The 23,467-nt window shown below is 53.5% G+C and overlaps 1 protein-coding gene across 1 annotated transcript in view; it reads right to left on the minus strand.

Annotated features, from left to right (window-relative positions):
- Positions 1 to 843: 843 nt before the first annotated feature.
- Positions 844 to 23,467, minus strand: part of OTOG (otogelin) — an 86,932-nt gene continuing 64,308 nt past the window's right edge. The window contains exons 37-56 of the mRNA XM_030831514.2: positions 23,016 to 23,184; positions 22,587 to 22,732; positions 21,939 to 22,028; positions 20,228 to 20,411; positions 17,652 to 17,872; positions 17,304 to 17,442; positions 15,310 to 15,504; positions 14,898 to 15,110; positions 14,197 to 14,301; positions 13,893 to 14,000; positions 13,109 to 13,210; positions 10,298 to 10,396; positions 8,972 to 9,012; positions 7,722 to 7,797; positions 7,418 to 7,596; positions 6,539 to 6,643; positions 6,236 to 6,355; positions 4,896 to 4,941; positions 2,497 to 2,576; positions 844 to 2,388 (exon numbers count right to left, since the gene is read on the minus strand). Of these exons, the coding sequence (XP_030687374.2) occupies positions 2,188 to 2,388; positions 2,497 to 2,576; positions 4,896 to 4,941; positions 6,236 to 6,355; positions 6,539 to 6,643; positions 7,418 to 7,596; positions 7,722 to 7,797; positions 8,972 to 9,012; positions 10,298 to 10,396; positions 13,109 to 13,210; positions 13,893 to 14,000; positions 14,197 to 14,301; positions 14,898 to 15,110; positions 15,310 to 15,504; positions 17,304 to 17,442; positions 17,652 to 17,872; positions 20,228 to 20,411; positions 21,939 to 22,028; positions 22,587 to 22,732; positions 23,016 to 23,184 (2,619 nt within the window). The 3' untranslated portion in view covers positions 844 to 2,187. The remainder of the gene's footprint in view (positions 2,389 to 2,496; positions 2,577 to 4,895; positions 4,942 to 6,235; positions 6,356 to 6,538; positions 6,644 to 7,417; positions 7,597 to 7,721; positions 7,798 to 8,971; positions 9,013 to 10,297; positions 10,397 to 13,108; positions 13,211 to 13,892; positions 14,001 to 14,196; positions 14,302 to 14,897; positions 15,111 to 15,309; positions 15,505 to 17,303; positions 17,443 to 17,651; positions 17,873 to 20,227; positions 20,412 to 21,938; positions 22,029 to 22,586; positions 22,733 to 23,015; positions 23,185 to 23,467) is intronic.

Here is a 23,467-nt window from a genome sequence, read left to right on the forward strand (position 1 = left end):
GCTTATCTAGAAGTGTGTTTCTTAAGAGGCTGTAAAGCTTTCTTTTCATTAGGAAAAGTCCCAGGGCTCATGTTAGCAGACAGATATAACATGAGGGGAGACACATATTTGTGAAATAAAAACTAAGCTTTCCAAGTGTTAGCTTCACAGGAAATGCTCTACCCCTCCAGGCTGAGTGGAGCCCTTGCATCCAAACATTGAACCAGGCCCTAGTAGTATCCCCCTCTTATTGGCTGGTGCTTCCTCAGGCCGCCCCTCTCCTATTCCTTCTCAAATGGTTCAACCCGGGAAAGCATTCTCCCATTTGCCTCTTAGATGTGCCAACAGTACTTTAAAGTTGAAGCGTCACTAACAACCCGATCCCTAGATTCTCCCTAACCTTAGCACAGTCAACAGTAGCTGCAAAGCTTACCAAGCTCTATGAGAGAATAGGGAAATAAATATGGAAATGTTGAGAGGCCAACAGGAAGCGTACTCTCAGGGCCTGACCCGTCCACATCTTGTGTGAGAGGCATCTGTCCCTGGCCCCACAGAGCTCAGACCACTCCTCAGGCCCCTCACCTGGGTGCCAGTTTTCCAGCTCCCAAAGTCCTCTTCCTTCTCCCCACCCCTCCTCTAGGAGCCAGCCTCCTATCAGTTCAATTCAAACCAGCAGATGCCCGTGGAGGACCTGCTCTGAGTGGCGCACAGTGCTGGGCACGGGTGGGGCAAGAGAAGTCAGGGTGACCTCCATGGACATAAAATAGGATTTCGTCTTCACAGCTGAAATTCCTTCAGATTCAAAGCAAACCTGACACCTTCAGAGATGCTCAGAGGTCTGATGTCTTCCTGTGGTTTATTGGATATATAAACAGAACACAGATACAGGAACAAAGAGGCTGCAAGAACAGCTGGGGGCCATCCTGGAACAGGGCCCCAACCCCAATCCTAGGGGTACCAGGGCAGCCACACATCTCCAGACATACAGGGCAGTGCTGACGTCTGAACAACCTCATGTTCATGCCCTTTGGACCCAGCAGCACAAAGTGGTATGTAGGGTCAGACGGCTACAGGGTGGGGTGTGGAGGGGGCCCTAGGCTGGCTTTAGGAAGGACACACTGGTTCAGAGACAAGGCTCTGAGAAATGCTCAGAGGCGGCTGCACACGCACAGGGCCTGCATTTTCCACTGACTGTTGCTTTCCTGCTGGACAATCCCATGAAGTAGAAAGCTGGGAACTGGCTGAGCCACAGAACTCACACTCGGGCCCCTCCAGAGACCAGCTCTGCTATGTTCTTGGAGAAGAGGCACATTGTAAAGCCAGGGTCTGCCCTTGCAAGCTGAAGGTATCATTAAACACCCTAGGGCCCTCAGAGCGGGGGGCTGTCCACCCACATGGGGATGAGTTGCACCCTCACTGAGGAGGGTCCAGCACAACTCATCCACCACACCTCACCAGAGCCAGCCCACCGGCCAGGGAGGCCGGTTTTGAGGGATGGGAGTAGGTGGGTATGGAGCAGCCGTGGCCCTGCTCTTCTAAATCCTTTCCTGAATTTCAAGGTCAATAACAGAATACCAGGGCATCCCTCTTGGGGCTACAGGGGGCTTGAAGCTCACTGAGTCTACTCCCCAGTCTCCGGAACTGACCTCACAGACATTGGTGAGAGCACGTCGCCTGGGAACCCACCCTCTTTGCTTCTGGGAAGTCCTCCTGGGCAGCGATACACAGACCTGGATGTTTCAATTTAAGCCCCCTTTCCTTTTACTGAGTCTGTGGTTCTTCCGTGGTCAAAAGGGCCGAGAAAGAGAATGGGCCACCACATCTGGCCCCTCCACTGGGTCTTGGGTCCAGCCCTGGTCCCGGCTTCTCAGGAAAACTCTTACCCCCTCTACCAAAGCACTGCAGCCAGAGTCCCAGATGTGCAGGGGCTGATGCCCCTGACCGAGGGCCCTTCCCAGACCTCAAGCCAGGGACAGAGCTGAGTTCCCTGAGCCCCAGGCTGTGGCACTCTCCCATATGTGGAGGAGGGGGAGCCCAGAGAGGGAGCCAGGATGGGCCGGTGTGGCCCGTTCAGTCACTCTCTGTGTCTCTGCCCGCCATTCCATGCTCAGCACGTACCAGCTCTCCACACCTTTAGTGCCCCCCGTCCACCCTACACTGGGTCAGCTGGAAGCAAAAAGTGGTCCAGCCCGCCCCAGCCCGCAGGCCTCAGGACCACTGGCAGGCACAGTCCGTGGGCTCCTGCACTACGTAGGGCACCCAGGTGGCGTTGGCGGCACAGAAGAGCTGCACAGAACGCCGCTGCAGGCCCACCTCGCGGCAGCACTTGCAGAAGCGGGCGAAGATGTTGATGTTGTAGTTGTAGATGCTGGCGGACGGACACCTCCCATCGCAGGACACTAGGTTCACCTGGAGACGGGCAGGCCAGTGAGGCAGCCTGTGTGGCTTCCATCCCCCAGAGCCCCCCATCCCCATCGTCGGCTGCACCCCCCCCACCGCCTTGCGGGGGCCACGCACAGGGGTGCTGCTCCTGCAGTCATTCTTACGGATGGTCATGCGGATCGTCACCTTCTTGCAAGAGCGTCCGTCCTCTTTACCTGGGGGGGACAGGGTGGGTGAGGCAGCTGCGGCTGAGAAGTGCTCCCGGGGCAGCAGGCTGGGCCAGACTGGGGCAGTTAGTGTCATGCTGGAGGGTCCCTCTACCAGAGTTAGTGCCCATGCATTAGAGCCCCTCCCTTTTAGCTCAGTGCCCTGGAAGGAGGTGGAGGTGACAAGGCAGGGGAGATGGGTGAGACAGGGAAGGATGCCAGGGACGGCCTGGGGACTCTGGGCTAGGGAAGACGAGGATTTGGGGACGAGGCAAGCTGCCTGCCCACCCCAGCCCCAAAGCCTGTCTCTAATCCACTGGTGACCCTGGATGTATCCTCTCCCCGCTCTGAGCTTCGGTTCAAGCATTAAGATCCCGCAATTGCCTGAGTGAATGGAAACCCCAGTCCCTAGCACGATGCTCGCACATAGCAGGATCACTCGGTTTCCACAGCTATCAAACAGGACAGGGCCGGGAGTCACCCACCTCACACGGCTGTTACAGAGATGGAAACTGATAAGCACGCAGTTTCTTCTGCCTGGACCATGCCTCCCAAAGACAGCCAATCACATGGCTCGTTTACACCCTCCCCTGCTCAAGTACTGCCTCACCAAGGCCTTTCCTGATCTTCTTCTTGAAACTACAACATCCTCCCTCCACCCAGCCTCCCTCCCTGACCTCTCCCTTCCTTATTTCTATCCAGGGCACTGTCACCTTCCTGAGAGACACCCTTGCAATGATGCTCTTGACATGTAAGCTTTAGGGTCTTCCTTTGCACAGCCTCCTTCCACAATTTGTTGTGAGTTCTCTCGTTCTAAATAAATCTTCACTTTCATACCTCGGTATGGATTTGTCAGTTTGTGTTCTTTTTCTTAATGAAGCCCCCCCACCACCAACTGCATAAATTTCAGCGCCCATAAAACCAGATGCACCCATCTTATTGTAATTTCACTTGCTCTTCTGTCTCTCCTATTAGAACGTCAGCTCTATGGGGCTGTGTCATTTATGCTGTGTCTACAGTGCCTAGAACAGGGCCTGACGTATTGGTGCTAAATAAATATTTGCCAGATGCATAGACTCCCTCTGTGACACCGGGGTGCCTGTGGGAAATGGGGTGGAATCCCCTCTTCTGGCCTCTGGGTTTCACCAAGTAGGTTTCTGACCACACCGGCTGGAGGTCTCCTGGCCAGAGCTAAGTTCACTTTTTCCTCCCTCTCTGCTCCCAGGAGACAGGAGAACTGAGAACTGTCCTGGCCATGGCCTCAGGGTCCTGGACTGAGACCAGCTGAGTAACCAGCAGTAGCAAAGCAGTGGTTGCATTGGGCATTGGGCACCAAGAGAGTGGGCACTGCTGAAGCATTCCCATGCAAGCCCAGGGGTGCAGCGTGCTACCCAGCATGCACTGCTGGCCCTACAGCCTTTGCCAGAGGCAAGGAGCAGGGGCACCACACTCCCCTCCCCCACCCCCAGAGCTCAGGGCCACCTAGCAGAAGGGACATTGGCAGAAATAGCAACGCGGCTACACGCCTCCAGTCCCGCGGGCTTCCGAGAGGAGTACCTGGGTGGCAGTGGACACTAACCCGTGGAGGAGAGGCGGGGCTAACGGGGACCACAGGAAACAGGGTCCCCGGGGAACCTGGGGAGAGGGACACGGGTCACAGGGAGCACACAGGACATTCAGGGAACATTGAGTTGTGGGTCAGAGATCAGCCAATGAGGCACTGAGCCCAGTTTCCTTGGAATATGTGAAGTGAACATAACAGGGTCCAAAATTCTCCAAGGAAAGGTTGAGGGCCCTGGGGGATGGGAGGCACGTGGGCAAAGGTCCTAAGGCTGATTGGAACATGCACGCACATGCAGTTGGGGCTGCAGGTTCCAGGGGCCAGGGGTGAGGACAGACGCACCAAGCTCTCACTCAGACTCAGTCTGGGGGCCCATGGGTCTGAAGCCACCTCCATGACACGGCTCCTGACCACAGGGGGAATTCATGTGGGGGCATCGCGGCTGGAGGTCATGGCAGGCCACGGCAGGAGGTGGCAGAGCAGCTGGTCAGTTACTGACCTCCTGGACCCAACATCCCAATATCCCGTCTCCAACAGGAGCAGAGGCCTTTTGTTGGGATAGGGATGTGAGCATGGCCCCTGCCCACCTGCAGATCTGTGTCTGTGCCATGAGCCCCATGGCGGGGGTGTTATCCCTTCAACTACTCACCCCTGAAGAGCCACCACTGGAGGCGCCAGGCCAGGAACCTGGCCCTCTGAGCCCCAACATGACACCTTGTCCCCCCCACCAGAGCCCCTCACCCCTGGCCTCCGCCATGCTCACTCACATGTCCTGCAGCATCCTTCCAAGGAAGGTACCACCGAGCCCCCAGCCTAGAGGGAGAGGAGGAGAGGTGGGTAGGAGACCACATACTAGGCCAGGAGCCAAGAATCCCAGCAAGAGGCAAAAAGACTGCTAGAGTCTAGACTCCTTTCCTCCCATGATGCTCCAGGGCAGGAGTTCCAGGCCCCATTGCCCATCAGGCCCTGGCCAGAGGGGGAAGGGGCCCCTGAGCTGGCCACTGAGAGCCACAGGGGCTAACGCAATTGGTTGGGACACTGGCACTGAGGCTGGAGGCTGGGTAAAGATGGTGCAGGGCGCCAGGGCCTCCTGTTTTTCCAGTGGCAGCTCTCCTTATGCACCACCCCACCCACCCAGTACTGTCGTCCGCCTTAGTGTTTCCTGCACAGAGGGTCAGGGAGAGAAGGGGTTAGGGACTGACCCACTTGGGTCAGTGGCCTGGGCTCTATCTCAGCCCTGGATAAGCTACCCCTTTGCTCTGGACTTAGTTTTCCCATCTCTAAAATGGGGCAATGATTCCTGATAGCCCTCCTCCTCTACTGTGAAATTGATAAAATGATGGATGTGACAGTTCTTTGTAAATAAGTGTGTGTGTCTGTGTGTATGCGTGTGTGAGCGTGGGTCTAAGTATATGTGTGTGGTTTTGTGAGCACATACATGTGTGTACATGTGTGATTTTGCATGTGTGTATCTGTGTGAAGAGAATGCTTGGATGTGTGTAATTGTTTTCTAAGTGAGACCAGAAATCTTTAAATGCCCAATATTAACGTCAAGAACTCTAATAATTCAACAATAACCCCAAACCCTCCAGGAAATCATTTTCCTTGAGGCGTGCCCATAGTGACAGCTGTCCATGCTAGTGCTGGACCCCTGTTAGCCCATCGCAGGACTGAACTGTGTGTCTGCATGGTGTGTGCGTGCAAGCGTGCCTTGGCGTGTGACAGTGCGTGGTATGTGTACTGGCTTGCCGAGGTGTTAACGTCCCTGTGGAGTGTGTGGTGCCTGTGAGCAGCTGACTGCCCGTGTTGGTGTGTATGTGAGTGTGCCTAGAACATGCGACAGTGTATGTTTGCGTGCATCTGGGCATGGCCCTGTGAGGTGTGAGGATGTAGTGTGATGCGTGAGGATGTGGTGCGATGTGGTCAGAGCAAAGATACACGGAAAGATGTGGAGTTGGGGTGGCAGGGCAGGTCCAGGCTCCAAGGGAGCCCTCCTTCCACAGCCCCCCACACCACAAGACACCCCTGCCCCTACCCACCGCCACCACTAAGACAGCTGCTGCGCCTGGCTTTAGGCCATGCTGCGTGGGAGGCGGCCAGCACTGACCTTGGCACACTCGGTCTCGTTGAGTGGTGGGCAGGTGATGGGCGAGCGGACGAGCACGGCGCCCAGGGGCGTGCTGCTGCAGTGGTGGCGGGTGCAGTCTGCGATCCAGGATGCCCCGGGCTAGAGGGCACAGAGGTAGCCAATGGGGACCTGTGGCCGATGGCCCTAGTGAACTGATAGGGCACAGCTCCGAAGACAGGTGCAGCCCAGGACCTGGCACTGCCCAGGACCCCATCTGTTCCCAGCCCTGGGCCCTGGTCCTAGGTGTCCCCTCCCGGGATGCGCAGTTAAGGGGCTGCATACCAAGAACAGGGAGGTGGTGTCATTGGGGAAAGTGAAGAGGCAGGACACGTTCCTGCAGGAGCCGCAGCAGGTCGCCAGGTCCCTCGGGTGCTCATACTCCTGGTTCTGCAGGACAGGGAGAGTCGTGACGGGCCTCAGCCACATACCCACCTCCACCCTCCTGCCTCTCCCACTGTCTGCTTGTCCCTGAGCCCAGAACCCAGAGAAAGGCCCCCTGCAGATGCTCAGAAAGGAAATTTCCAGCCTCCTTGCATCTCAGGCAGGAGGTCATCCTTATATCTACCCTGAGCCTCAGGGTAGATATAAGGGTAGACAGCAGGTCCTAAACCCAGCCCCAGTGGACAAAGAGATGGCCTTGCTGGTAATTAAGGATGGCAGTTTTGATTCCAGATAGACTTTAGTTTGAGTGCCAGTTCCTGTGGCAATTTTGACAAATGGCGGGACTTCCCTAAACCTCAGTTTTCTCATCTGAAAAATGGGAATAATTCCAATCCCTTTTATTCAACTCATACTTATTTAGCCCTTAACAGAAGCCAGTCACTGCCCTCAGTACTGGGCACGTATCAATAGAAGCACTCAGCAAACGGTAGCAGTACAAACCAAGAGGATAGGGACCGCACCAGGCATAAGTAGGTGCTCAATAAATGTGAGCTTTCTCTGTCAAATGCTCACCCTTGCCAGGCCTTCACTCTTGCTGTTCCCCTCCTGGCCTCAGCACTTTCCACAGAGGTCTCAGAGGTTCCCCCAATGCCCACTCTCTAGACTCATCCGAAGAGCTTGGTGGAGCTTGAAGGGCCCCTCTGATTCCCAGAGCACCAAGGGTCTGCAGGCCAGCTCCCCATGGCCCCCCACAGCCCGTCCTGCGCCGCTGCCCCCTACCGCCTCGCAGTGGACGTCACACAGCACGGAGGTGGTATTGATCTGGTAGAAGCCGGTAAGAGGGTCGAGCACGGTGGTGCAGCGGGATGTGTGGCACACGCCTTCTGCCGAGACCTCCACCACCGTCTGGCCCAGCTGCATCACCCCCAGCTCGCGGCTCAGACACACGGGGGCCTTCACTGGATGGGCAAGCAGGGCGGCGACAGTCACCGAGAGCCCAGCGCCCACACTGGCCCCAGGCCGGCTGGCCCACCCCTGGCTCACTCAGCTTGCCCCACCTCCCCGGCTCCCCCTCCCCACTCACCGCACTCGTATTTGGTGCAGCCACACACGTTCTCCGCGCTCTGCATGAACGCCTCGTCCAGCTGGGACATCTCCCACTGGGTGGGCAGAGGCCGTTAGCACCCCAGGCGAGGAGACCCAGCCCCACCGTCGGGAGCAGCCTGCCACCTGGGGCCCTCTCTTGTCAGTCGTCTCCTTGCAGTGGGCGGGAGTCAGCGGCGGGGAGGGGCTGGCAGGCCTGTTAGCCAGGGGGGCCCTTGGCACCCTGTGAGCTCAGTCACCCTCCCTCGAGGATGCCCATGTGGCTCCCGAGTCTCCCCGCGTGTCCTCTCCCGGGCCTCAGGACTCCCCTGTCATTCTGAGCACCCACTGGCCACATCAGCGAGGACCCCCTGCATGGCTGCCGGCCCTGCCCGTTTCATACGCTTCCCTTCCTTCTCACCAGTTAAAAGGAGAAGAGGATGGGATGGGGGACAAAATGAGAGAAAATGTGGGCTAGGTGGGAAAGAGGGAAGACTTATAATCCAAAAAATCATGTAGCAAACATAACTTTAAGCATAACTTTCCATTTCTTAAAGTATTTTCACTTCTCTCAGTGGCCATGCAGCCTGGTGGTTAAGGGCATGTTCTCTGGAGTCAGATATCCTGGTTGCAATCCTGGCTCCGTGATTTACTAGCTACATGACCTTAACCTTAGTTTTCTTGTTTGTATAATTGAAATAACCATAGACGCAATCTCATTGGGCTGTCGTGAGAATTAATATGATAATAGACATAAAAGGCCTAGGAAAGTTCCTGGCATATAGTTAGCTCTAGGTAAACATTAGCTACCGTCATGAGTATCACCATCACCATCATCCCTGCCATCCCCAGCAGCAGCAGCATCTTCTTCACCACCACCACCACCATCCCCACCATCACCATTACATCATCACCATCATCATCATTCCCACCATCCCCACCACCCGCACCATCCCCACCAGCATCCCCACCAGCATCATCACCAGCATCCCCACCAGCATCACCACCAGCATCAGCATCAGCGTCATCATAGTACTTAATCCTCACCACAACTCTGAAGCATGATCAGGCCCACTTTACAAGCGAGGGCACTGTGCCCAGACAGCAGAGCTTGGGATGAGAATGCTGACTTGCAATTCAAGGCTCATTGCACTAGATTAAAGGAATAGGGTCTCCAAGAGAAGGGAAAGAGAAGGAAAGAAAAAGGGGGAGGCAGACCAGGGGGAGTGGGGAGGAGCAGGGTCTTCATACCAGATGGCACCGGGGCACTGGGATTGTGTCGCAGTCACACTCTGAAAAACAGGAGGGGACAGGACCCACCTCACCAGAGGTGTCCAGGTGGGAGTCCCCTGAGCCTCCCAGACCCCTCACTGCAGGTGCAGCTCCTCCTCTAGCTGCCCTCCATCGCGCATAGGGACTGCAGCTCCCCTGGTTGGGCAGGTGGGGCGTGATGGGTCCAAATGCCGAGCTCCACATAGAATGTGCAGGGAGGATAAACAGGTAGATGGATCAATACCAGGTTCCCTTCCGTCACCTGGGCTTCATCCCTCCCCGTGCTCCGGAGCACATTCTAGAGCAGAATGGGGCCTCTCCAGGAAGGAACAAGGCAAGGGTGGAATTTGTGACCATCTGCATTTCCTAAATATATATATGCTCAGCCAGCTGAGCTCTACTCCAAGGCTTCGCCCGTGAGCAGGTCCAGTTCTAAGCTGCGAGGGAGCTGATAGCCGAGGCACCGCTGACTAACGTAAGGGCTCCAGCAGTTCTAGCTTCAGGAGGAGGAGAAGTCAAGGTCACAGCGGCTGTGAAACACACGTGGGAGTCATCTATTCATGCAGCAAATAGTTTTAGGTGCCTATATGCCGAGATTTTTCTCTGTTCTGGGGACAAAGCCATGGATATAACAGACTAAAATTCCTGCCCTCGTGAAGTTTACATTCTAGTGAGGATCTGAAAAAGCAAGCTGAGAAACAGAGTTTCTCAATTTTTTTTTCGAAAAACATCTTTTTAAAAGATTTTTTTGATGTGGACCATTCTTAAAGTCTTTATTGAATTTGTTACAATATTGCTTCTGTTTTATGTTTTGATTTTTTGGCCCCGAGGCATGTGGGATCTTAGCTCCCCGACCAGGGACTGAACCTGCACCACCTGCATTGGAAGGCGAAGTCCTCCTAACCATTGGACTGCCAGGGAGGTCCCTGAAAAACATTTTTATACAAAGCTCGCAGGTGTTCATTACTGATCACTGCCACTCCCTGCCTGCTTCTCAAAAGGATTTGAGGCGAATTTGAACAGAATCATATTTACTATCAGATGGTTGCAATAAAGACTTTTTAAGGTGGAGAAGTTCCTTTTTGGAACAGGAAGTTGTTTTTTTCCTTCTTTTATCCTGGGGAGGCAAAGAATGTTCAGCACTCAGGGAGCGGGTGCAGCGGGAGGGCCATTTTGGCGGCTTCCCTCTGGTGACTCTGGAGGGGTCGAATCTGAGCCGAGTGGACAGTGGTGGCCCGGCTCCCCCTCCCCCCAGGGGCCTGGATCTCCGCCTTTTGGGAGGGGTGTCCCTGTGCGGGGACTTACCACAGGACTTGTAGGGGCAGCAGCGGTCTGGGCTCCACACCTCCACCAGGACAGTGCCCATGACACAGTGTATGTGGGGACAGCGGAAGCTCTCACACACTGCATGGGCAGGGAGGCAGGGGACACGTCAGCCACAGACACCTTGGAGCTGGAATCCTCAGAAACACACTGGATAAGGAGGGGTACCTCCTAGCTCCTCCAAGGTCCCCCCGATGTCCTCAGACACCCTCTGGGGTCCAGAGGAGAAGACTGGCCTACTGAAGTCTCCCCGTAGAACTACATCAGGAGGCCCTCGTTCTGCCCTGGGAGGCACTAGCGACCTGACAGTGTCAGAACCTTAAATTCACTCAGCTGGGCCTCCCTCCCTTGGATGCTGTGTCACTCTGAGAGAAGTGGTCAGAGGGGAGCCGGTGACCAGGTGAAGCTCCGCTGATGGGACAGTTTCTCTCTAAGAAGAACACGGCTTCTCCTGCGCTGTGGAGACGTCACCCTCTTGTAGCCCACCTGGAGCCTGCTCTGCTTCAGCAGATGCTATACTCTAGGGCTCACACTTCCCTTCTTCTTGCTCTCCAGCCAGTCCCCTCTTAGTTTAGGATTCCTCGGCCATTCTCATTTATTGAGAGACCAAGGCAAGGAGCAAGGAATCCCTGGACACACCTTTTTGGTGGAGAGGGGAGGTGCCAGGGTCAACGCTGAAGGTGAAAGATTGTAAAACTTATTTGATTTACAAAAAAAAATTATTGGCACAGGTAAGGAGTATTAATCAGTGCTTCAAAAACATAAGAGGTAGAGGGAGAAGGACATTTGTATAATGTCCAAATAACCAGTTACTTTCTGGTTGAAAGAGGAAATTTGTAAATGTAAGATGGACAGATCAGACAGCTACCACCCTAATCCAGGGCCAACGTGAACCTCGGTTAGAGTGGCTCAACCACAGAGCACGCGTCTCCTGGTGTGATGTCCTATGAAGCTCGAGGACAGTGTAGCCAAAGATTTTTAATTTGAAGCCACCAAGTCGTGGATCTAATTTCCAGTTTACAGGAAGCACAGTGGACAGAAGAGCAAGGTAAATGGTTCCAAGAGGAAGAAACGAGATAAATCCAGAACATGAGACCTTCTGCAGGACCATAGCCCAAACTCTATAATTTAGTATCATACAGAAGAAAGAACATGTGCTAGATTAAAAGACATTTAAGAGACATAATGTTAATGTGTGGATCTGGATGGAATCCTGGATTGAACAGACCAGAAAAACCATGGACTGGCATGCTATGACTTGAAAATGTATCAACATGAAAGGTAAACATCATTAACTGAAAATACCTGGCTAAAAAAGAGCATGTACAGTATGACCTCATTTTGGTAAAACAGACTTACCTAAAGGGGGAGAATATCTAGAAGGATCTGTACTGAATTGGAGGATACTGACAATGAAATGGCTGGGAGGTAGGAAAATAGTGTTTTCATTTTCTTGTATTTACTTGGATTCTGTACTTTCTACAAGGCTTTGGTAGTGCTTTTGTAAGAAAAGTATAATGAAGACTGGGACAAGGTAATAATATCGATGGCCTCTGTTTATTGAGCACCTACTGTATGCCAAGCACTGTTATATTAAGGTACTATGTACACAGCACACACTTTACATATATTATCTCTAACCTTCACAACAGCCCCTCGAGGTACATACTATTATCACCATTACACAAATGAGGAAGCTTGGCTCAGAGAGGTTGTACACTGCCCCAGGCCACACAGCTAGTAAATGGCTGGGACTCAAAACGCTGACTGACTCCATATGCCTGTACTCACTCCACGTTGCCGGAGTACTTTCTGAGAAACAGGAAGAGGGAGGCTGAGGAGGAGAGATGAGGAGAGAGGCTGGAGAGGAAGGACACCGATCCTCTCCTCAGATGAGCTTTGTAAACACTTTATGACAAGCGGCCTCTGAGCCCCCAGGTGGAGCTACTTGGTCGGGTATCAAGCCCTTTGGGGAACTCTCAGTGGGAGCCTACATTGTTTCAAAGTTGGTTCTTGACATTGAACCAGTCGGGGTTGCCCTTGGGGTATCCTGGAGGAGGCCCCGCCCTACACTGCTCTGTGCCAGTGCAGTCTACCTCACATCTTTCCTACAGTCGGTAGGGAAAGGAATTTTTGTAAATTAAGTCATATTGAAACTTAAACATTTTGTTAATTTTCATCCATTAGGTTTGCTTAAAGTCCGTGATGCTGGCTGTACTATGCTTATTAGGCACAGTTAAGGTACAGTACACTGTACCCAGTATACAGTACTATGTTAAGGTACATCCTACACACAGGTGTCATGTCCTGTAAAACTATCAGAAAGGGCTCACTTTTATTCATCATTGCAAAATAAAAGAGCTTCAGAGGCTTTAAAATACAGCCTCGTGCAGCTACTATGGTAACAGTGGCGAAAGGGACCCCGAGGCAGGGGCCTTGGGTCAGTCAGTGAATGAGGACTGTGGATCCAGGCCGGGAGAATGAGAGTAGACTAAGCATTTGTCCCTCAACCCAGGCCTCCCCCTGGCCCCTGGGAGCCTCCATGGAGGGAGCAGGGACTTTCCTTAGGAAGCCTCAGAGCCACCTATGTGACAGCCTGTACCCCTGCCATCCAGCTCCCAGGGCCTGGCCCAGCTTCCTTGGGTGGGGCCTCCTTCCATTGCTTCCCCAGAGCTCGCCACCTGGGGGCTCCCTGTTGCCCCCTGTTGAACTCCCATTGGTCCTAGGGTGAGGACTCTGTGAAGGTCCCTGGAGCCCCTTCCGGCCCTGGCCCCCACATCCAGCAGGACTCACCACACTGGTACAGAGGGCAGCAGAGCTCCGTGGTGTTCCTGTCCACGGTGAGCGCCTCCCCTTCCTGACACTCGGGGATGGGATCTGGACAGTCGCCACAGACTGAGGGGAGAGAAGGGCACCGCTGTCAAAGGAAGTACCTCTCCTGGGGAACATGGTACAGAGCAGGTTGCTGGGGGAGGCACCTAAACCCCAGGTGTGACAGGAGCCAGACTCATAGCATTACCGAACCAAACTTGGGTCTGCTCACCTGTGTGCAGTACCGCCAATCTCCTGACACTGGCATGGGATGAAGGAAAGGGCAGCGTTTATTGCAGGCGCCGAGCAAGGAATTTGGGTCTTTTGAGCATTAGCCACCTGCTCCTTGCTTGGCACCTGCAATAAACGCTGCACTTTCCTTCATCCCATCCCAGTGTCAGTAGATTGGCTGTACTGCATGCAGATGAGAGGACGCAAGTTTGGTTCGGTAACACTAGCAATGTTCCACAGTCCTGTGTGACCTGTCCTGGAGGCAGAACCTGGAAGTTCTCTCTCACAACCACCTAAACTCTTACACTGAACAAGCACCAATTTTCTTGTGCTCAGTAATGTATGGGGTGAAGCGGTGGTGGTTTCCTCTTCTTCCTACACTTCCTTTTGGACAGAGATCTCACCCTTCTCCCCATGCCCACTTCACCAGAAGATCCCCACCCTTTCCTCCCAGCCACCCAGGGAAGCAGGGGTGAGGAAGGAGGTGGCTGTGATCCAGGCATGCATGTTAACGTCTGATGGCATATCGACCCACCACAGAAGTAGAAGATGCAGCACGAATCCCCCAGGCGGCCCGCAATCAGGGTCTGGTCCTGGCGACAGCTGGGGACCGGCTCTGCCTCACATAGGTCTGGGTCACACTCTGGGGAAAAGACAGAATTTTGGCACTGGGAGCAGACCCTGCATGGCCACACCTGGACCCCCACCGTAGCTCTGCTTTAATCTCCAGCCAGAACCCAGTCCCCAGAGCTGTCCTTGCTCCCCTCGCCCGGCTGCAGGGCTTCCCTGCCCCTGGGTGGTAGGTATCCTCCCCTATCCCCCATGCTGGGACCTCTCACCACAGCTGTAGCTGGGGCAGCAGGAGTCCTCCTGGAAGTGGGTGAGGAGTCGGTGGCCTGGGCTGCAGGTGGGGGCGAGACCCTCACACAGAGTCTGGTTACACACTGGCCCAGGGGCCACAGGGACTGTCACCTGGAGGCTGGGACTCCCTCAGCCTCCAGCAATGCCCAGCCCCTGGACACCTGGCCCCCAGTACTTCCCCTAGCCTCCAGGACCCATGTTCTTGGAGGGGGCCTCTGAGGGTCACACAGGGTCCAGGACTGAGACAGAAGAGCAATCAGAGTTAACATTCATTGAGCTGGGCCATATGCCCACTGCTGTTCTACTAGATCAGTATCAACTTCTGTCATTCTCATAACGACCCAGAAGGTGGGTACAATTATCAGCCTCATGTTACAGAATTGACCGAGGCACGGAGGATGTTAAATGATCTCCTGAGGTCACAAGGCTGCAAGGTGGTGGCGGGAGCATCCACCAGGCTGCCTGGCTCCAGAGCCCGTGCCTTTAAGCCGTGCCCCACGCTGACTCATAGGGCACAGCTCCCCTACCCCACCGCAGGTCCTCCACTCCCCCCAACACACCCCCATAAGACATTTTCATTTCTCCAGGTCTTATCCTATCCATCAAGGTTAAGAGGCAGAGCTGGAGCCTTTTAACCATCTTACAGTTGAGGTCTAGGGAAGTGCAGGGTGGGACTCACCGCAAACAGTCCCCAGGCAGCAGGGATCCTCGGTGGGCAGGAGCAGAGCCACCTCCCCGAAGCGCGGGCAGATTTCAGGGCGGGGCTCTGGGCAGCCTGGTCCCACTGGGACGATGGTGTCCGGAGCTTGGCACTGGTGCTGAGAGCAGCCACTGAGGGAGCTGTTCCAGGTCTCCCCCAGGGCCCGCGGCACCCCTGTGCTGTCCGTGCAGGCTGCAGTGGGCATGGCGGGGTGCAGGGGACTGAGGAAGGTGGGGAGACCCAGACTGTCCCAGGCCACACCCTCCCTGGGAAACTGACCACCCCCAGAGTAGACCTGGAGGTTGCAGAGGGCCTCAGCCATGGGTAGCAGGAGGGTGAAGGAGACCCTAGGTTGAGGAGAGCGCCCTGCCCAGGGAGGGCAGGAACCTACCGCACTTCTCCTCGGGGATGCAGAACCCCGAGCGGCGCCGGTGCAAGATAGTGCCCTCAGAGCAGACACAGGCCTCGCCCAGCACCTGGCACTGCTCTGGGTCCAGCGGGCCCAGCAACCCATCCTGGCACGTCTCAGGGGGCTCACAGGCTGCCACACATGCCTGGTATGTGGAGTCGCTGGGGCACAGGAAGGCTGCAGGGGCACAGCAGCGGGCACCAGCCTGAGCTCAGACCCCAGGCAGAGTGAGGAGGGGGCTCAGAGCATCATCTGTGCCTCAGCAGAGAGTGCAAAGGGTTTTAGTGTCATTGCCTCCTTCCTCTAGATCAGGACCCAGCAAAGCACAGCCCACAGCCCAAATCCAGCCTGCTGCCTGTTTCTGCAAATAAAGTTTTATTGAAACACAGCCACACCCATTCATTTACCTCTTGTATCTGGCTGCTTTTGTACTACAAGAGCAGAGCTGAGTAATTGTGACAGAGACCATATGGTCCCAAAAGCCTCAAATATTTACTATCTGGTCCTTTACAGAAAACATTTGCCAACCCCTTGCTATAGATCAGTGTTTCCAAACTTTTTTTTTTTTTTTTTTTTTTTTTTTGCGGTACGCGGGCCTCTCACTGGTGTGGCCTCTCCCACTGCGGAGCACAGGCTCCAGACGCGCAGGCTCAGTGGCCATGGCTCATGGGCCTAGCCGCTCCGCGGCATGTGGGATCTTCCTGGACCGGGGCACGAACCCGTGTCCCCTGCATCAGCAGGTGGACTCTCAACCACTGCGCCACCAGGGAAGCCCTCCAAACTTTCTTGATTGTAAAAACTAGATCTCACGTTGTGGTCCAATATACACGTGCATGTAAACAGTGCTCCTCAAGCCACTATAAAAGAATCACTGAGAGCTTTTGCAACACCATGGCTGGGATCCCACCTCGGACCAACTGAATTAGCATTTCTGATTGTGGGGTCCAAGCATGAGTACTTTTTGAAGTTCCCTGGGTGATTTCAAAGGGTAGCTGGGATTGAGAATCACTGATATATTGAAACAAAAAACCTTTTCACAAGACAACACTTAATCATTCTAGGTGCAGAACATACGAGTATTTTTTATTCTATTGCATTTTAAAAATGCTGATGCTGACGCCCAGATTAGTGGGTGTGCTGATTTCATGCCCAGTGAGCTGGGATCCACAGTTTGAAAAACAGTACTCTAGATGATTTTGTCTTTTCATCTTCTATCTGTCTTATTATAGGTGTGGCCTTCCTTTGAGCTGTTTCCAGCCTTTCTGGATGTGTTCACATTTATAAATCAAAATACTCTAGGCTGGTCCACCCCTGCCTACCCGACTAGTGCAAACCTAATGGGGGTGGGGGGGAATGACTCTCACGTCCATCCTCAACAGAGGAGAGGAGAGACGAAAAGAGAAACATAACTAAAAGTTAAGAGAAAGGAACTAATATTTACTGGATAGTAATGTGTGATGGGCCTCTGTGCGGCACTCTGTACACATTATCTCATGTCATCTTCAAAACGACCCTCAAGAAAGTGCTATGACCGCCCCCATTTTACAGAGGAGACTCAAAGAAACTAAATAATCAACATAAAACATGTATTTGATGTATTTATATAAAGTATAATAAAAGTTAAAATTTTTAAGTTGTTAGTATGTTTATAGATTTATTTAGAAAATATTTATAAATTTATTAATTAATATCCATTAGTGAGTGAATGACTAATTAAATCTGGGAAAGCCTAGACCTGGACTCAGGTCTGTGAGCCCTTCTCCCAATCTAACAGGGGTGAGGGGTGACAGTTACAGCAGCCATGGAGGAGACACCCCCCTTCCCCTCTCCTCCCCTCCCCTCTCCTCCCCCTCCCCCTTCCCCTCTCCTCCCCTCCCCTCTCCTCCCCCTCCCCCTTCCCCTCTCCTCCCCCTCTCCCCTCCTCCCCCGCCCCCTCCCCCCTCCTTCCCCTCCCCCTCTCCACCCCTGCAACTCACGGCAGTAGTCGGAGCGTCGCCACTTGATGCACACATGGAACTTGTGGCACATGGCCACGTACACGGTCAGTGCCACGCAGGGCTGCTGCAAGTACTTGGTGTCCCGGATCCACAGCTCACAGAATGACTCCGGGGTGACCTGGGCCGTGCATCAGATGGTGCTGCCTACCCACATCCCCCATATCTCAGGGCTCAGCTCCTCCCAGCCCGGCCCAGGGACAACACGGACTTTGGCAGGCTCCCAATCTGTCCCAAGATCAACACCTCTAGGGAGCTTGCCCCCTGCAGGTAGATGCTGCCATTCTCAGCCCAGGAGGTCCCCCCATGCTGGACCCAGGTGACACCTACAAAGCTGTGGCAGACGCTGAATGTGTGGTTGGACACCATGCGAAGGCAGGGAGAGCAGTCGGCCGTGGCACAGCTGTCTGGGCGGAAGCGGGTCTGGCCCACCGAGGTCAGGGAGCTGGGCACCTGCCAGCTGTCCAGAAAGGGAGCAGGGTCCTCGGCCTCACCCATCACAGAGCCATCCTCCAGGGTGAGGTCATTGGCTGCGTCCCCATCACAGATACCTGAAAGGGGCAGAATTACCCCAGTGGCCATAATAATCACCACTCCCAGGTCCCCAGCTGTCACACTGAATATTCCTCACAATAATTCTTTGAGACTGGTATCACTGTTATCCCCATTTTATAGATGAGAGAAATAAGGTACAGAGAAGCTAAGAAATGCACTGTGTAAGAAACTGTCTTTGTTTAGGAAATACACACCAAAGTATCTAAGGATAAAGGAACACAATGTCTCAAACATACTTTCAAATGGTTCAGAAAAAATGCATTTATGTAAAAGGCATATGCATAGAAAAGTGAATATATAAAAAGGCATATATACGTATATAAATGCATATATACATGCATATGTATATATATAATATATACATATATATATACATGGAGAGAGAGAGAAAGAGAAGCAAACAGGCAAACCGTGAACACTTGGTAAATCTGGGTCAAAAGTACACAGGAGTTCCTTATGCTATTTTTGCAACTTTTAAGTTTAACGTTATATCAAAATTAAAAGTTACTCCAAAAAATCTGCTTTAGCAGAGATTGCTAGCTAATTATAACACCTGTTTCCTCTTCTTCCTAGGCGGTCCACTAGCCTATTTCTCCCAGGCTCTCCTGTGGTTGGTGAGACCATGTGGTAAGTCCCCACCAATGGAACGTGAGTGAAGGTGATGGGCACCACTTCCAGGTTGGATCCGTAAAACCTGCCCAGCTCTTTCCCCTTCTGGGCAGTTGGAAGCTTGTGTTGAAAATGGCAGAGCCACAGGATGGAAGGAATCTCCATTTGGGAACTTAACGTGTGCAAGGAATAAACTTCTATTGTGTTAAGGCACTGAGACGGGGGCAGGGCTGAAGTTTATCTGTCACAGCTTCTAACATGACCTTAACCTCCAGCTTCATCTCTCACACTCTAGGCTCCAAACACACACTTCCCTGCCCTTGACTTTGCTTATGCTGCTCCTTCTGTCTGAAACACTTTCTCAGAAGTCCTTCCTTCACGGGCCCCTCAGATGCACCGTCCATGACTGTCCCAATTCTGTGTAACAGGTTCAGTTTGCAGGTCTGGTTTGCTCTCTGAGTGCAAAGATTCATTTTCCCTTATAGTCTCACTCTCTCAATATTCCCCCAAGTTGCCTAGCAGGTGCCCAAGATACCAATGTTAGTCTGGATAAAATAGAAGTAAATTCGCTGACTTCTGCTCTGACACCTCCAGGCACCAATTTCGTGAATATAAAGCATGAGTTACTACAAAATCCTCAGATTTTTATCAACAGTTCCAATGGTCAGATTTTTGGTCTTGGCATTGAGTCACTGAAGGGTGTCACAAAGGCATCCTAGGGAGGAGCTGGCCACCAGAGGCTGACCACAGCACTCTGCATCAGGCACAAATAGAAGGAAAAAATGGTGAGAAAGGGATAGCAGAGGAGGTGGGGATGGTGGTGGGTGTGTGTGTGTGTGTGTGTAAGGAGAGATGTTTGTGCCAGTAGGAATGGAAGCTTCATTAAGACACATTTTGTCTTTTTTGCCTATTGTTCTGTCCCTAGTGACTGGTACATAGTAAATATGTGTTTATGTGTTGCACAAATGAAAGAATGAGCAGGGAGCAGGCTCACACGTGTTAGCTCATGTGTAGAAGGCATTTTGAACACAGAGGCATGAGTGTGAATGAATAAAATGGGTGCAGGTTTACGGATGGAGGGCATGCAAGTATGTGTGTGTAAGTATTCCTACGTCATCCATCATCATAATCACAACAGTTTGTCATGGAGCACCTTATGGGGGCCCACATCCTTCTGCACCTGCAAGGAGCAGCAGTCCACACTTAGACTCCTCCTGTACCCCTTGTTCTTATCAAAATACATCCAGGCCCTTAAGGCATGCTCTCTGCAACCATGCTGCGGTCTGAAGAGCACTAGTTCTGTGTTGTGGCAGCTCTGCTGTGTGATCTTAGGCAAGCCACTTAACCTCTCTGAGCCTCCTTTCTTCTTTAGTTCGATGGCCATCCCTCAGGGCTATTGTGTGGATGACCTGGAATAAGTGAGATCAGAGTGTAGAAGTGTTTCGTGAAGTGCCCAGGCATATGCAGACAGGGAAGATTATCTGGTGTTAGGAAGCGATCAGGGAAGCTGACAATCTCAGCTGAAGTGACAACTGGCCAAAGCCAGAGCCCTGCGCCATCTCCCTGCTGGCAGCTTCAGCCCTAGAACACAAGACATTAGGTCTCTGCCCTGGCAGCTCTGCTGGTCCCACCTCTGGCCCAGCACTCTGTCCCAGCTTTCCCTGTTCCAGGGGAACCTGTGTCTGGGGGCAGAGGTGGATCCAGGAAGCATCCCCCTCCCCCCCAGCTGGGTCCCACCTCACCGCAGAGTCCACGGCCCTGGGGTTTGCTGGCTTTGCTGGCCTCCAGGATCATGAGTCCTGAGCTGTGGAGCCACTGGATCTGGATGTGTGATGGTGTCCGGATCACATACATGTGGCCTGTGTCCTCAATTGTGAACCCGTACCTGCTCACAGGGGGCCACACAGGCTGCAAGTCCACAAACACCTTGTGGGGGAGGGTGTTCAATGTGAGCACAGCTTGTCTGCCTGTCCATCCGTCCCTCCCTCCCTCCATCCATCCATTTATGCAACTAGCAGTTATTAAGCATCTGCTACATGGCAGGCTCTGTTTCAGGCACACGCACCCAAGACACAGTCCGAGGTGGCATGGAAAAGTTCTAAAAACATGTTATGAGCACAAAACAATGAAACAAGAAATGCAACAGCTGGAGGCAGGCGACATCTACATGCCCAAAGAATCCTGAGCCCTTCTAATCACTCTCTTTTTTTCTGATTCTGCTCAGATCATTTCTTCTGGGAGACTGACCCTAAATCCCCAGCCGCTGGGTTGGGTACCCCTTTCTCTGGGGTCTCCCCAGCTCTGTGCTGTCCTTTAAGACAGATTTGTTCCCTCATCAAGGCCCTCCATGGGCTGTGAGTCTCTTAAGGGCAGAAACTGTGTCTCACTCACCTTTGAAGCCCCGGCACCTGCCTTTGGGCCTGACATGAATTGGGGGCTCAAGCAATGTTTGTTAAATATGCAACACTTTAAACTCAAAGCTACAACCCCTGCTACTTACAGACAAGGTTAAATTTGTATGTATTATTAGTTTTACTATGTGGAAATGGGAGATGAAAATATTAGGATTTTTAAATATTTATAATGACTTTCTACCCTCCCATCCAAGAATCACTGTTTTATTAATCACTTTGCAAATTATCCAGTGCATAAACTACTGTGTTGAATAGAGGAAGCCCTAGCCCAGTAGTCGGAAAACTTTGACCTTGGGCAAGTCCCTGGCTCTCTCAATCTAGCCTTCTGAGCTGTACAGACAGGGCCATGGGCTCCACAATGCTGGAGCACCTGGGATGAAACCCAGGGAGTTTTATGCTTAAGCCTCCATCTCATGGAAAAGCCACTGCCCTAAGCCTTGTTCCTGGGAGTCTCATAAGGTGTGGCCCTTGTGTTCAATGTTCAAGAGCAGATTCTAGTAACAGGGCTGCAGGTCTGAGCTCAGGAATAGGTGGGGAGCGCCGACACTTTGGGACCTGAGGAAGAGATGAGTCAGCCCTACTCACCCTCCCCCTGGGAAGAGCTGAGGCAGAGCCTTCGGGGTGGGTACCCCACAGAGGGTGGGCTGTGGCTGGGCACCAGCCTCCTTGACAGAGGTGGGCCTGATGTGAAGCCGATGCAGCTTAGTGTGTTCACATGGCCTTATATTTTTGTAAAAATTGCAGAAGTGAGGTATTTTAACCACAATCATTTAAGGCTACTGTCTCTTGCCATTTAACTTCTTTTCGGTCGCAATATTCCTCCTGGTACACTTCCTCCCCTGACATTAAGAGTGGCCACAAATATTCTAATTAAAATCACCTCCAAATATACCTCATTTTGCATTATTTTTCTTTTAGAGGATCCCTCCCTTCCCTTACTCCCAGTTGTGAATAAGCCTCAAAGCCCCTCCTCCCCCGATGCCCCGCCCCTCGCCTGACTGCTGCCCTTCCCTGGGGGCTTGCTCTTTGATGCACTCACCTTCCGGTTGAAGCGGTCAATGGTGACCTGATGGGTCAGGTGAGTCACATTCAGCATCACCAGGCAGAATGGCGGCCAGTTCAGGTGCCCCTGCAGAGAGAACCCAGCCCTCATCTACCTGGAGCCCTGCTGCCGCCTCCTCCTGGGGAGCAACTCTTCCCCCACAACCCAACCTTGCCTCAATATGCTAGGGGCACCCACTGGGGTTGTGCAGATGGTGCACAGAGTCCCACGGAACATTCTGCTTCCACCTGACCTCCTGCAAGCCCCCCAGAAAGCTGCCTCCTTTCACCTGGCTCATGGGAGCATCCTAGTAGGCGGTTCCCTGCAGCCAGCACCCTTGACCACAGGCCATATCCTAGGGGTGGCACCCCAGCTCCTCTGCATTTCAGTGCCTCTCACAGGGGCCTAGGCAGCTGGGAACGGTGCAGGCCCCAGGAAGGGCCAGGAGGTGGCGCTCCACTCACTCTTTCCCCAGGCGCTGGTTCCAGAAGAGCCCCATGACTGAGACAGACAGAGCTGCTGCAGGGGCCTCTTCATCTGTCCTCACCTCTGATAACCCTCAAAACCCAACTCACTGCTCAATCTCCCCTCCAAACCTAGTCAGGTCCCAAGGCCCCAGCAGGAAGGGAAGCCGGGGACAGTCACCAGGTTGGCACTTTTGCAGTCGAGGACGTGAACAGTGACCATTTCATCGGGGCTCTGGCTGAGGATGTAGATGGCCTCCTTGAACAGGGCTACATAGCTCCCGTCGAAGGTGACAAAGCTCAGATCAGGGAAGATTGAGCACCGGCCTGGGGAGGGCAGGGACGAGAAGAATAAACAGATGCCCCTGGGGCCAAGGCCACCCAGGAACATGAGGCCTTCTCCTGGGTGATCCAGAGGCCTTGGGGGGCTGGACGGTCACACAGAGATCAGAGGTCACAAGGGTAGGAAATCTGCCAGGTCAGAGGTCCCACAGGGGGTTCATGTCAGGGTTACCCTGAGGCTGGAAAGCACACAGGAGAGGGGCAGAGATTGTGCCGGGTTCAGGGTACGAGAAAGACATGGGAGGCGCCCGCGGACCCCACGACTCACAGGCACATTCCCAGAAGGGGCAGCAGCGGTCACCGCCCACCCTCACTGCGAGGCCCAGGACCCCACAGCTAGGAGGCGCAGTGCCCTGGGGACAGTGCTGGGACTGGTTCACTCGGATCAGTTGACCCTCCAGGCAGATGTGGCGGACGCAGTCCTCCTCGGCGATTGGCTGGGGCACAGGGTGGAGGAACAGCCTGAGCGATCCCCTTGGGACCACGGTCACTCATTCCCCTGCCCCACCTACCCCCAAGCCGTGAGGGCACAGATTCTTACCCCATAGGTTCTGGCAGGTAGGGGACCCTGAGGTACAACGACAAGGGAATGGTGCCTTCATCCTCCCTCCACCCACCCAACACACCACTGGGGGCCTAGGGCTGGGCTAAAAGCGAGACTGGGGTCAGGGGACTGAGTCCCAGAGAGTCTGCACATCCATCTGGCCCTGCAGAGAGTTC

The sequence above is a fragment of the Globicephala melas genome, chromosome 8 (assembly GCF_963455315.2).
Source record: "Globicephala melas chromosome 8, mGloMel1.2, whole genome shotgun sequence".
In the NCBI taxonomy this organism is placed as follows: domain Eukaryota; kingdom Metazoa; phylum Chordata; class Mammalia; order Artiodactyla; family Delphinidae; genus Globicephala; species Globicephala melas.